Source organism: Eubalaena glacialis, chromosome 2 (assembly GCF_028564815.1).
Source record: "Eubalaena glacialis isolate mEubGla1 chromosome 2, mEubGla1.1.hap2.+ XY, whole genome shotgun sequence".
Classification (NCBI taxonomy): Eukaryota; Metazoa; Chordata; class Mammalia; order Artiodactyla; family Balaenidae; genus Eubalaena; species Eubalaena glacialis.
In genome coordinates, this window is record NC_083717.1 from 32,930,517 (window position 1) to 32,944,431 (window position 13,915).

General features: G+C 53.8%; 1 protein-coding gene across 1 annotated transcript in view; it reads right to left on the bottom strand.

Annotated features, from left to right (window-relative positions):
• Nucleotides 1–13,915, bottom strand: part of RASGRF1 (Ras protein specific guanine nucleotide releasing factor 1) — a 106,950-nt gene that overhangs the window by 31,858 nt on the left and 61,177 nt on the right. Inside the window, exons 12-15 of the mRNA XM_061181703.1 lie at nt 12,602–12,738; nt 10,351–10,433; nt 3,389–3,637; nt 442–815 (exon numbers count right to left, since the gene is read on the bottom strand). Coding sequence (XP_061037686.1) covers nt 442–815; nt 3,389–3,637; nt 10,351–10,433; nt 12,602–12,738 — 843 coding nt within the window. The remainder of the gene's footprint in view (nt 1–441; nt 816–3,388; nt 3,638–10,350; nt 10,434–12,601; nt 12,739–13,915) is intronic.

Here is a 13,915-nt window from a genome sequence, read left to right on the forward strand (position 1 = left end):
AGGAAGCCTTCTCAGACTCTCCCGATGGCGTCCCCACTCCATGCTCGGGGTCCCTCGAGCATCCCTCTAACACCACATGCATCAGGCGCCCATGTTTCCGTGTCTGGTCCTGCTCCTCAGCCACACTGTGAATCCTGGGCTGCAGGAGCCCCATCTGATGCCCTCTTCTCTCCTAGGCCCTGACTGGGGCCTGGCCCAGGACACGTCCACTGCAGAGATGGACAGATACAAGGATGCAAGAGGAAGCTGTCATCAGGGCAGCGGGAGGGACACTCATCCCACTTCCTGGGCATCTCTGCCTGCCTCTCCCCTGCCCAGGTTCTGCACTGCCACCACCATCTGGCCAGGACCCCCCAGCCTCCCAGTGGGAGCCTGGCAGGGCGGGGCCGGCCTCAGTGGGCCCGTGAGCAAGGGGGCAGCTTGGCCCTCGCATCCACTCACTCTGCTTGCTGGGAGCTGAGAGTTCTTCGGGCTTCTCAGCGCTCATATCGCCCTCATCTGGAATCTTGCTGGCGAAGCTGCTGGACACGTAGAGCTTGCTGGTGTCCAGCGTGGCCTTGCTGAAGGGCGACATGGCCGAGTACATGCTGGTGTAGCCGTTGGAGTTGCAGCTGAGGGCGGCCAGGTCCAGGGCCTTGCCGCCTGTGATGATGGGGATGTTTAGGGAGAGCTTCCGCCGGCGGCTCGGGGATGACGTCTTGGTGATGGACAGGGGCGGGGGTGAGGAGAACTTGCGGGTGGCGCGTGGCGACTTGGGGGGGTCGCCGTACAGGAGCTTGTTGTTCTGGCCACTGGCGAACAAGAGCTCCAATGACCTGTGGGGAGGGCCAGGGAGGGGATGAAAACAAACGGTCAGTGTAGGCCTGGCTGCTGGCCTGGGCCTGGGGGTCCCCTGTCTCCTGGGGGGCTCAGCGGGGCAGCTGAGCGGCTCCCTCAACCTCATGCTCCCTGACCGCCGGGCTGGTCCTCTGAGTGGGCAGGTTTGAGAGGAGGCCACGCCCAAGGGGCCGGGTAGTTAAATGGTCTGTGGCCAGGTGTCTATAGGCCCAAGTGTCCTGTTCTGGGAGGGGGCAGGGACTTTGGTGGCACGGTAGGTCTGCCTGATGCTCCCTCTTTGTATCCTTCTGGTCAGCAGCAGCAGCTGACCCGTGATGCTGTGGGTCTTCCTGACCTGCAGGCTTCTGAGAAACCTCTCTCTGTCCCCCGCATGGGCTCGGTGTCACCAACATCTCTGACGTCCTCCTCACCCAGGTCCAGAGAGTTTATGGATGAAGCTGAGACTCAGAGATGGGAAGTGACTCATTTGATGCCTCCTGACTCTAAACCCAGTGTCCTTTCCACCCCACCTGGGCGCTTGATCAGCCTCAGGTGTAAACTTGGGGGGCGGGAGGCTCCCCGCAGCCCCGGCCACGCTCCTACCGTCTGCAGGCAGGGCCCACAGCTCACGGCCGGGTTGGGAACAGGTGATACATACATGATAACACAAACAGCAGCTTGCATGCATGGAATGTATTCAGCATGGGACAGACCTCAGCCCTTAATCCTCACGGTTGCCCCAGGGGGAAGGTGCTCGTATTCCCATTTCACAGACAGGAAACAGGCTCAGAGAGGTGAAGGGATTTGGTCAAGGCGGTAGGGCTGAGGGCTGGGATCTGAACCTGCCTCTTCCCACTACAGGCTCTGCCTGCTGGGTGGAATCCCAGGGGGTTCCCAGGTTCTGGGGGGTGACCTGCTGGATCCCTCGGGAATGACCTCGATTGGTTTTCAGGCGTGACTCCATCCTGGATGGGGCGGTTTTTCCTGCTCTCTCAGAGCCCTGGGAAGCTGGCTGCTGAGGTTTAGCAGGTAAACTGTGAGCACTGGGTGGGGAGGGGGACAGGGAGGGGCTGGGGGAGGGGACGGAGGTGTACTCTGGGCAGCTGGCCTGCTCTGGCAGCAGAGGCGTGGGGTGGGGCGGGGGGATGGTTAGAGTCTGCAGGCCTCCCTGTCCCCCCCCCTTGTATCCTGGGCTCCCATTTGGGACCAGCCCGGCCTCCAGGCAGCCCTGGGAGTTGGTGTGGCTCAGGAACTCTGCTCCAGGCAGCCCTAGAGCCGAGGCCCCAGCCCCAGTCTCACCCGGGGGGTGGGGGAGGACTCAGCGGCGTCCAAGGCGGAGGTTCAGGCAGAAGAGGAAAGCACCAGTTGGCCCGCCTCCTTTCCTGGCAGGCCCCTCCTGGAGCAGTGAGGTTCATCAGGATCCCTGAACTTGACCTACTGCTGGGTAGCCTCAGGCAGGTCCTTCATTCCTCTGTGCCTCACTTTCCCCTCTGCTGGGTGAGGACTGATAGCTACCTTCCTCACCCATCTCAAACTGGGCTGCGGGGAGGGTCTTGCTGGGTTTGACCTGCCCCCTGGTGCCTCGTTGGTACCACCCTTGGCTGGGTAATCATCTGGCGAGATGGGGGTAAAGGTCTTTGTTCACTAAGCTGGGTCCCCAGCAGTTGGACTGGTAAATGTTGAAGTTCTGAGGCTGGCTCTTGGGGCTGGCCCCGGGCCTCGGCCAGTCTAGTGCCTGACCCTGCCGTGTGGGATGTGCCTGCCCTTAGAATTCTAACCTGGCAGGGACCCTGGGTTCACAGTGACCCCACCAGGCTCCTCGAAGCTTGGCCGGGCTGGGGGTGGGCAGCTGAAGGCTGGTAAAAGCTGGGACGTGAGGAGGACAGGTGGGAAAGGAATGTAAGGGGGGCACCTCCGCCCTGCCTGTCGCCCAGACTCAGACAAGGGTGGCCGCGTGGGCTCCACGAGACCAGGGCCCTGGGTTCAAGTCCCCACTTTGCCACAGACTTCCAGGAGCCCTGGGGCAAGTCTCTTGACCTTTCTGGTCCCAGTTGGCCCCCCACAGGGCTGAGCTGTGACAACGCAGATGGAAAAGATGGCCTTGAAGCCAAGGCTAAGGTGGCCAGCCCTCCATAGGTGGAACCACCCCAAGTGTGCAAAAAGGGAGTCTCTCTCTTCTTCAGAGAAGGACGTGATCGAAGCAGAGAGGGGATATGATTCTCTGTCTCTTTCTCTCCCTCCCTTCCTTCCTTGACTCCGCCCTTCCTCTTTTTTTCCCTTTCTTAAATGGGGAAGGTGGGGAAACCCTGTCCTGTGGAGGAGGCGACCCCCCCCCCCAAACTCTACCCCACCCCAGGAACCCAGGCTGGGAGATGGGAGAAAGCTGGGGCTAAGCAGGAGCATCAGGCAGGTCAGCCCTCCCCCACCTCTTTGCAAAGGGCAGGCTTGGCTCCCGGGGCGGGGGTGCCCCTCATCCTCCCAGCTCAGGTTCCAGCCCGCTGTCGAGCTCGGTCTCCCTCCTGGGCCCAGAAGCTCTGCGGGTCGGCCCGGGAGGAGGAGGAGGCCTGCCCACCTGGCGGGGATGGCGCTGATGGGCTTCCTGTAGATGGTGATGAGCTTGTCCAGGACCACGACGGCGGTGGTGAAGACGCGATAGGAGTGCAGGAAGGTGTTGAGGAAGTCGATGCTCAGGAAGCGCAGGTCCGTCAGCCTCTCCAACAGCCGCTCCACGCTGGCATACCGGATCTGCAGCACTTTGCAGGAGTTCATGGTTTTGCTGAAGCGAATGTCCACATCATCACAATATAAGGAGGCGTCGGACCTGAGGAGGGAGGAGGGACTGAGAAGGCACTTGGGTCTGAAGGTGTCTGAGTCCGTGGCTGTCTCCCCGACCGGGCTGCGAGCTCCCTGAGGGCTGGACCACGGCACACCCATCACTGTCTCCCCAGCACACCAACAGCCAAGGATGGAGGGACTGATGAAGGACGGGGTGGCTTGTGACGGGAACAAGGAAAGCTTTGGAAGACTGACGTTGAGGAAAAATGGGCTGCAACTTTTTTCCCAATAATACCTGAAGACCTGACATTATAAAACTCTTAGAAATGCTGGATGAAATATAACAAACTTAAAAACAATGTGCTGCCAAGTTCACAAGCTATGAAGAAAATCCATTCACACAAAAACATGGACACATATATTCAGAGCAGCGTTACTCATAATTGCCCCAAAGTGGAAACAACCCAAATGTCTATGAACTTATGAAAGGATAAACAGAATGTGATCTATCCATACAATGGAATACTATTCAGCCATAAAAAGGAATGAAATACTGATATATGCTACAACATGGATGACTCCTGAAAACATGCTAAGTGAAAGAACCTAGTCACAAAAGTCCACACATTGTAGGATTTCATTTATATGAAATATCCAGAAGAGCCAAATCTATAGACACAGAAAGTAGAGTGGTGGTTGCCAGGGGGTAGAAATAGGGGGGAATTGGAAGTGACTGCTAATATGCATGGGGTTTCTTTTTGGGGTGATGGAAATATTCTGGAATTAGACAGTGGTGATGGTTGCACTACACAGTGAATATACTAAAATCCACTGAATTGTACACTTTCAAATGGTGAGTTTTATGTTATACGAATTATATCTCAATAAAAAAAAAAAAAACTAGGGGCAAAAAATATACGGAAAATTTCCAGGAGCCAAAAATGAAGAGAAATTTGGAAACCAGTTGATGCTTTAGCTGCCTTTAGGGCATCTGTTGCTCTTGGAAACCAAGTGCCTTGGTTTCAATAGAGAAGTAGACCAGGCCTGGGCCTGCAGGTGGAGGGAGTTGGAGTGAGACCCCCATGTAAAGCTTGGACCCTTGAAGGGTTATAGGCTCAGTGAAAGGTGGCCTAGAAAAATCTACCCACCAGGAAAGGAAGATTGCAAGTTTTCTGTTTTAGCCCAGGCTGTGAGGGGGGAGCATGGGGAGAGTATCAAGCTCCCTGAGAGTGTATTATTTGCCCTTCCAGTGGTTTTGGAAGACAAATACCTACTACCTTTGTGGTCTGGGAAGCCCAAAGAGTGTTAGTGTGGTCACAGGATGTAATGCTCCTGGGGCAACTGGTGGAAACAAGTGCAAGACCTTTCTGGAAGGGCATCTGTCAACCAGGCTCTACAAGATATTCAAAGATAACCCCCTCACTGAAAATGAGCTCACAATCCAAAATTAAAAACTACATGAGCAAGTGTCAGCAGATATGACGAATAGCTTAATTCAATCCCCAAGGGTCTAAATTTTTTTCTAAGTCTAAAAGTCCTACACATTTCTCTTACTAGCTGCTCCTGCTGCCAGCAATCTGCTGACATCTCTCCTCCCTTAGTTACGAAGAGCTACAAAGGGTAAAGCTGCGACTGTCATTCCTTATAAACCTCCACGCCCCCCACCCCACCCCGTGCCAAGGTGGGACAAAATTCTTAGCAGTTTATTCAACCTTCTCAGTCTTTGTAGGGGGAGGTCATCTCCTCCTTGACCTCACCTCGGCTGCTTCTTAAAGTATTAGGGTCAATTAACATAGCCTGCGTTACATCAGCTGGACTAAAAGGGAAACCCTCAAGGCTGAGCAGTCATCCTGGATTAGATCTACCAAAGTCCTTCATCCCTGGCCAAAGTCATTTTTGCATAGGGTGGGGGTATAACCCAAGCCAGAGCCATCCAAGTCCTTTTCTGGGACCTTCCAAACTGGATCTGGTGGCAGCAATCCCATTCCTCTCAGGCTGCCAACACGTGAGGACAGGCGTCTGGTGGTCAACCAGACCATAGTGGGCTGAGGACCTGAGGGCTGAGCTGGGTCTAAACATCCATGGGTCTCTCTTCTTTCAGTTTGAAAAGAGACAATCCTGAAGAAACAGGAATGATTCCTTCTAAGGTAGCTTTGCTGCAAGACACAGAACATTTTAGAAAACACCTGTTTTATTTTTCACCAAGATTCAGGCGAATATATATTGCATTGACCGAACCGCAAGAAGCAACCAGGAAGAGGAAATCATCTGAGATCAGAAAGATTTCTTGGAAACGAAAGATAAGAGTGTTGAATCAGAGGACATGAATGCAAGTAATGGCAGATAAGAGACTCAGAAAATCAAATGAGTGACACAGAAGCGAACTTGAGAAATCTTCCCAGAATGCAGAGAAGGTGGAGAGGTTCAAGTAAGGAGAGAAAATGTAAGCGGCATGGAATCGACAGACAGGGATCCAGCCAGTTGACTACAAACCTCTAAAGGAAGAAGAAAAGTTGCAGAGAAGCAAAACTGAAAGACAGTGGGCAGGAGAAAGTACCTGCAGATGGGAAGGACTCAGTGGTACCACCCTTGGCTGGGTAATCATCTGGCGAGATGGGGGTAAAGATCTTTGTTCACTAAGCTGGGTCCCCAGCAGTTGGACTGGTAAATGTTGAAGTTCTGAGGCTGGCTCTTTTCATCCCTGGAGAACTGCCCTCGGCCCTTGGGTGAAAGGACTCCCTTAACTCGAGCCAGGTCCCCACCACGGGACTGCACCTTCTAGAAGGACAGTGCAACTCCTCACACACTATGGACCCCGAAGCGTCCAGGCTAGACCTGACATCCTCAGTGGTGATTACTGGACCCCTCTGGCAAGGGTTTGCTTCTAGCACCTTCTTTTTGGGCTCCTTCTGCCACTGGAGGGGGTAGAGAAAGTGAGAAAAGCCCTCCCTTTTCTTTTTTTTTCCAAGGGTTAATGGAATTTTTTTAAAGATTTATTTTTATTTTATTTATTTATTTATTTATTGTCTTTGTTTTTTTGGTTTTTTTTTCAGTACCATGAGGCATGCGGGATCTTAGTTCCCCGACCGGGGATCGAACCCAAGCCCCCTGCATTGGGAGTGGGGAGTCTTAACCACTGGACCACCAGGGAAGTCCCAAGCCCTCCCTTTTCTATCAACCTCCCTTGCCCCCTTCTTCTCTGTCGCAAACCTCACAATCATTGGTGGTGATGGTGCCTCTGGCAACTCCAATGTTATGTAAACCTATTCTGGACTTTAGTTGCCCTATCTGTAAAATGGGAGGGCACACTAAAGCAGTGATAAAAACAGCTTTCATCCTGGATACCAGTTCTGCCAGACTGGGAGTAACTGCCTGGGGCTGTGTTGACCATTACAGGCTCAGCCTTAAAGACTGCCGTGACCCATTAGTAATGTCTGCCACGGGTTCTGGATTCTGATCCAAATGGCTGGCTCATGTGCTAGATATTTGCCAGCCCTGCTAGAAGGGGTTTTCAGTCCCTCACAACACAAGCATCTTTTGACTGTAAATTCAGCCTTGCCTCTCTCTTTGCTCTCCCAATACTTTTTTCTTTTTGAGATTTTTTTTTTTTGATGTGGACCATTTTTAAAGTCTTTATTAAAATTTGTTACAATATTGCTTCTGTTCTACGTTTTGGTTTTTTGGCTGCGAGGCATGTGGGATCTTAGCTCCCTGACCAGGGATCGAACCCATATCCACTGCACTGGAAGGCGAAGTCTTAACCACTGGACCTCCAGGGGAGCCCCCCATACTTCTTGACAAAGCTCCAAGTGGCATTCCTGTCTCCCAGGCATCGAGAGGCCTGGGCTTGATGGGAAAGGGCTTCCCTTTTCCTCCTTCCGCAGGGGGAGCGCCCTGCCTTGGGTCTACCTGTCCTTGAGGTCACATGTTGGGGCAGAGCCTCAGGACCCAGGGCAGATGGAATGAGACTTCTTGGATCTTTGGGCTGCTGGTGGTTGACGATCTTCATTCTCTGGGACCTTCCTCTCAAACCCTGCCACTAGCATCTACCCACCAGAGGGCCGGGATGCAGTGTGTTGGGAGGGTAGCAGGAATACTCAGGGTGCATGGGACTAAATGTTTCTTTGTATTGCAAACCAAAAATCAGGACGCTCTTAATTCAGTCTGACAACAGGGTGGGGTATCTGAAATGGGAACCATGCCAGAAACCCAGAGGCTTACGGGGAACACATCTAGGGAATGTCCCCCCAGCCATGGACCCTCCAGCTATACCACTGATGCCTTTTTCCAGCCAGGCTCTCTGTTGCCACTCTATTCCTGGCCACCAGGGGGCGCCCATCACTGTCTTGGGTGCAACCCTAACACCTACAGAAGAAAACCCAACTCCTCACCTGTCACGTTACTCTTATCTGACTCCTGCCCACCTCTTCAGCCCACTGTCTTGTTTAAGAAAATACAATTGTGCTATAAAAAATAAGAGAAACAAAAAAGGAGGATAGACGAAGGAGCAAACAGCTTGTGAGCCATGGCAGGCATATATATACACTAAGTAAAGCATACGTGTGCCGAATGTAAATAGGAGGGGTGGAAGGACCAAGCATGCGCTAAATATTCACAAGGCACCAAATATTCAAGCTGCACTTAATATTCATGAGGCATAGCGTACACTCAATATTCATGTCTTAAGTCAGCCACCCACTGGCGACATCCATTCTGACCCTCTACCCTCTGTCCCAGAACTATAGATAAACCTGTAGCTCTTCTTCAGTCTAACTGGTGAGCTGCCACTGTGGCCAGACATCCTTGCCCCAACTTCTCAGACAGAGCAAGCGTGTGCCCTTGAACCCACTGATCAAGCGTCAACTCTGGTCCTTGTAGCTGCTCCATCAGCAAGGAAGGTAGATGGGACAGGGAGAGAGGCTGCACAATGACCATGGTGTAACTAGCTCATGCAACTACGTGTAACAGGCACTAACCTACTATCCCTTCTCTCTTCCCTGGTTTCTCACTAAGTGTTTAAAATTGATTCACTAGACTGTGTGGTTAAGCATCTTAATTGGGTCTGCGAGCCTTTCTGTTCCAAGACCTCTGGGATAGTTTACCTGGTAGTGAACTTGGAGGCCACAGTTGCATCAAGGTTATTTCCCAAAGGACATACCACTCTCCCAACCCTGCAGCCCCATGGAACGTTTTATCATTCCCCAGACACACCATGTGCTTCCCTGTCTCTGCGCCTTTGCACATGCTGTTCCCTCTTCCCAGGATGCCCTTCCCCCTCCACCATTTAGCAAACCCTAACTTATCCTTTGAGGTCAGTTCTGATGTCCTCTTCTTGGGAAAGTCTTCCCCAGCTGTGCCAGGTGAACGAGTCACTCATTCTTTGAACCCTCGTTCGTAGCATCATACAAATTCTATTTTGTAGCACCCGCTAGTGTTTTACGATTTCTATGTGTCTCTTTCTCTCACTAAATGGTGAACTCCCTGAGGACGGAGGCCATGACTGCTCATCTCTGCTCCCTGGCACCCTCGCAGGGGGACGCTGCCCATGGGCTACTCCTGCCAAGGAGGCCACGCTTAAGTCTGGGAGCCGACAGGTCCTTGGAGTTGTCACTTTGATCTGGATATTCCATTCCCTTTATCACCATCATAGTTTAAAATGCTGTTATTTTTTCTTTCACGGGTGAGTTTATTTTGGTTTCATCTGCTCACTTTTACTGCCTCAATACGCACTCTTTGCAGAAGATAAGTAGGTACCCACTATACATTTAACCATCATTCTACATGTGGTGTTTTTAATTCATCGTTGAAACAAATCCAGGAGGTAGGCAGGTAGGCGTTATCATCTCCCGCTAACAGGTGAGAGACCCAAGCTCAGACATGTTAAGTGACTTGTCCGTAGTCATACACAGGGCAGAAGCTGTGGGCCAGGGCTCGTGCCTTCAAGTCCAGACCTTCCTTCTGGGCTCCAGCACCTTTGGCTGTTAAACAATGTAGCCATGGGGTGGGGTGGGGCTACTCCTCATAAACTCAGCCGGATGCTTGAAAGCTCTGGCATGTACGACACTGCCTTGGCTAGCTCCTAGCTGCTGGCGTGCTTGCTTCATCAGGCCTGCTGTCCAAACGGGGTGGGTGGGACCTTTCACACCCTCACTACATAATGGCCTGCAGCTCCCCCAAGTGTGCACTTCAAGTAGCAAAGAGGCAGTGGGTCCCCAAGGTTTGCTTTGGGCAGGACAACACGCCTGGGGTCGGTTAGCTGGGTCCTGGCGTATGCCAGGTGGGCAGAGCAGCTGGGCATTCAGAGGTTCAGATGGAGGCCAGGGAGCCAGCGGGCCACCTGGGGGGCACCGTGAGGGGGTCAGGCGAGCAGATGCTGGAGGAGAAGCAGGGCTGGTGCAGGCCAGGAGGCTGCACTGCCCAGCGGGGCTCCGAGAGCTGAGTTCAGCAGGATGCCAGCCCCCTCGCCCTTCCTCCCTGGCATTGCCCAAACAAAAGAAAAATAGTTATTAAAAAAAATAGAGTGCATGAAATGTCATTCCTGATGTTCTATTTTAAACAGCCTAATACGAAAATTCACATTTTCAAGACAAACAACTACAAAAACTAAGCCAAAGCCATCAACCAAATAGAAGTTAACTGAAATCGAACACCTAACACATCCCAAAGATGAAACCCAGCATCTTCTGAGCCCCTTGTGGTCACTGTGTGGCCCTCGGTCTCTGGAGCTCAGCCCGGACAAGAGGGGCTCAGGGCACTTACTTGATCATCTGCGGCACAGTGACCTTGGAATTTTCCTCAAATGCGTTCATCATGAGCCCATTGCACCGGATGTTATCCACACACTGGAATCAGAGAGAGGACCCCGGGTCAGAGCCTCCGTCTCCGTTCCGAGACCCAGGCCCAGCAGGGGTTCTGCCGAGTGAGGCTTCGCAGGCCCCGGCCTGACACACGGTCAAAGGGCATCGTCCAGGCAAGGGCAGGGTCAACGCACAGCATCCCTTGGGTTCTGATGGGAAGTCAAGTCCCCAGCTCGGTGACCTTTTGGGGATTTACTTGACTTCCCTGGGCCTTAGTTTCCCTACCTACAACATGGGGATAATGATTCCTACCTCCTCGGGGTGTTTGCAAAAATGGAAGTGTCCGACCCTGGCCACTCTGTGGCTGACCTCTGAGGGCCAGCACCAAGGACAAGATCAGATCCACAGTGATCTGGGGCCTCTGTCCTGGGAGGCCAGCTCAGCGGGTGCCGTCCTGCCCCCCGCCCCCCCCGTCCTCTGCTCACCACATTGCCCACACCCTGAAGCCACAGACGGTTTTCCATAGTAAAAATCCTGCCTGGGGAAGGCAAGGCTGCCAGCACTAAGGGAGAAGATTGTACATTTTACTCAGCCTCTGAAAAAAATTTAAAATCCAAATTTTTCTTTGAATAAACAGTACACACCCAAACAAAAAGAAAAGACACAGAGATACATGTTTCTCCTTTTCATTGCCCCCTGCCCCAAGCTCTCACATTTCTGCCAAGAGAGGGTCTCTCCTTGGCCCGGGCTGGGGGGTACTCTGCGGGGTCACATCACAGTATCTTCTGGTTTTGAGGATGTGTACGTGCGGGAAGGGGTCAAAATCACCGGGAAGTGAGAGCAGAGAGGCGGGCACAGTGGGTCAGGGCCAGGACCCCTAGTTTTTCGCGGGCCCCGGAGGAAGGCTTGTGTCAGTGGCCCTTCCCAGCCCATTTTCTCCAGCTCCACACCCTGAGCCTCTCTTTAGCTCTGGTTCTATCGGCAACCCTGCAATGCAGGGCACCTGGCCACCGATCAGAGCTGCCTGGAGGCATCAGTGGGCCGGGGGCGGGGGGGCCCTGACACCTGGTGGTGTCAGCAATGCAGCCCTCAAGAGGGCACAGGCCCGGGGGGTACTCTCCAGGCGAGCAGCCCTGAGCCTCTGATGGCTCCCTGAGGACTAGAAAAGGCCATGCTCGAGGTTTCCAGTTTTTCGGTTTTCTCCGGGGCACGCTGGTTGTTTGAAGTTGGGAGGGCAAGACTGAGAAAGAACAGACGTCTGCTACTAGTCATCCTCACCCTGCCACGCTGCGGGGCTGTGGGATGGGCAGGCAGGGCAGCCCAGGTATGCGGCCTAAAAATGAGGGGCAGGGAGTGAGTGGGGGGGACTGCCCTGAAATACAGTAAAGCCTCTGCCCCCCAGTTCTCCATAAACACAGCTCCCAGGCCCCCTCCCCCGAAAGGGGGACATCTCCAGCCTCGCTGTCCCCTTCCTCCCACCATCAGCTGCCCTCCTAATACTATCCTCCACTGTGCAGAGAGCAGGCGGTCCAGAGAGGTTCCTGTGCTCCTGGGATGGGGCTGGGCTGACCCATCACAGGCCCTTGCTGGGCCCAGGGAGAGGCCTGTCCTGCGCCAGCAGCCCGGTGCTGCCGACAGCCTCTTTCCAGACTCAGACCTCTGCCCTGGTCCTGCAAGTGACCGCAGCCCTCTGGGTCTGCTCTCTGGTCCCCGGGAGGTCTGTGCTTCCTGTGACTCTCCCAGTGGGGTGACAACCCTAACGCTGGTGCAGGCAAACCTTCCCTCCTGCAGAGCGGACTCCGGGCTTTGCGGGCCCTTTGCTTTCTCTCCTGGCTCTGCTACATCCAGCACCCTTGGGTGACGGTGCTCAGACTTTTCTGTGGTACCAATGGCCTGGGGTGTGTGCCAAAACGTAGGTTCCCAGGCCTCATGCCAGAGACTTGGATGTAGTAAATCTGCAGGGGACCAGCGGGGATCCCAGGAATCTGGAGTTTTAAAAACTGCCCTAGGGATGATCCAGATGCAAGGGGTTCCCAGACCACACTAAACGGGTGGCCCAGGGGACTCTGCGAGCTGGACAGCTAGCTGGGCTCAGCCTTGGTTGGTAGAAATACTCGCGTCTTTTCCATTAGAACCCTGTAGCTGCCTCCCGCCCCCCACCAGCTTAGGCATGAAGGGACCATTTGCTTTCAAGGACAAGTGACGCTGCTCACCTGGCTGATGTCACTGGTCCACGCCGCCTTCTCCTGTCTGGATGAGGCCACAAGGATGACTGTGAAGGGTGGGGAATCCTTTGGCTCCACCCCGATCTTAAAATCCAAGTGGTCTATGTCTTGGCCGGATCCTTTGGCTTCCAGGTGCAAAACACGGAGTTAGCAGAATGAGTGTGGGCCTTTCTGAGTTGGAAAACGACTGCACGATACCTGCCTCACCCCACTGGTGAAGGCACGGCATCAGTAGGGCACCAGGCCACTTGCTAGTTTCAGAACATCTCTTTTTTTTCTTAAGGTGAGGAATCCCCACTTCAAAGATGGAGAAACTAAGACCTAGAGTGCAGAGTAGCTTACAACCACACAGGGACAGCTCCAATTCCAAGTCGGAAGAGCCTTTCGGAATCACTAGCCAGCTCTACCCTCGTTAGGCCAATGGAGAGCTGAGGTCCCCGGGGAGGACTTTCATAAGACCCCCAGCCGGGCAGCGGCCAAGCAAGGTCTAGAACTGGCCTCACAGCTGGGCCCTCCAGCTACGCCAAGGTGATACAGGGGCCAGGAGGAGAACTTTAGATCTTGAGCTTTTATGGACCTGGCTGGACATTTAGCTCAGTTGAGAGCTCCCCAAAGCCAAAGTAAATTCTAGGTATTTTTATTACTGCTCTTAACCCGAAGGGTTCCTTGAACTCTTTATTTGGAAAGACTAAGATCACAGTTCAGAGATTCCTTGCAACACGGCCACATTCATCAGGGGTCCCCTGAATGCGGTGGAATGTTGTGGAAGGTCTGCTACAGCTCTGGTCTCTGCTTGCTGGCTATGTGACCCTGGGGTGATACCCTTCCCTTCCCGCTCTGGGCTTCAGACGTCCTCCTGTACCAGCAGAGTGGGGCGTGACGGCTCTGAGGTCCCCGACCCTTCCAGTGCTGACACTCGAGAATTTGAGGGCACTGGAGAGCCTGCTCCGTGTGGTGGCTCGAGGGTGGGATGACGCTGGCTCCTCAGAAGTGGGGTGTCTGTGTGTTGAGTGGGGGATGCATGGGGCCGTGCCTCTCCCTTTCCTGGCCCTGGAGGGAAAAGGGCTTTGGGGACTGACAATTCCACTTGAGTCGGGACCAGCTGTGGCCAAGACTGAAGAAGATCATGCTGGTAAGAGCTCCGGGTAAATTGCTGCACATGTATTTTTGCCTTGGGGCGGGGGGGTGGGGGTGCTTGGCTCCGCCCTCGGTGGAGGGTCATGAAGGGTGCAGAGCCCAGCTCCCGCTGCGGCTGACCAGGGCACGCGCGCGCGCACGTGTGTGTGTGTGTGTGTGTGTGTG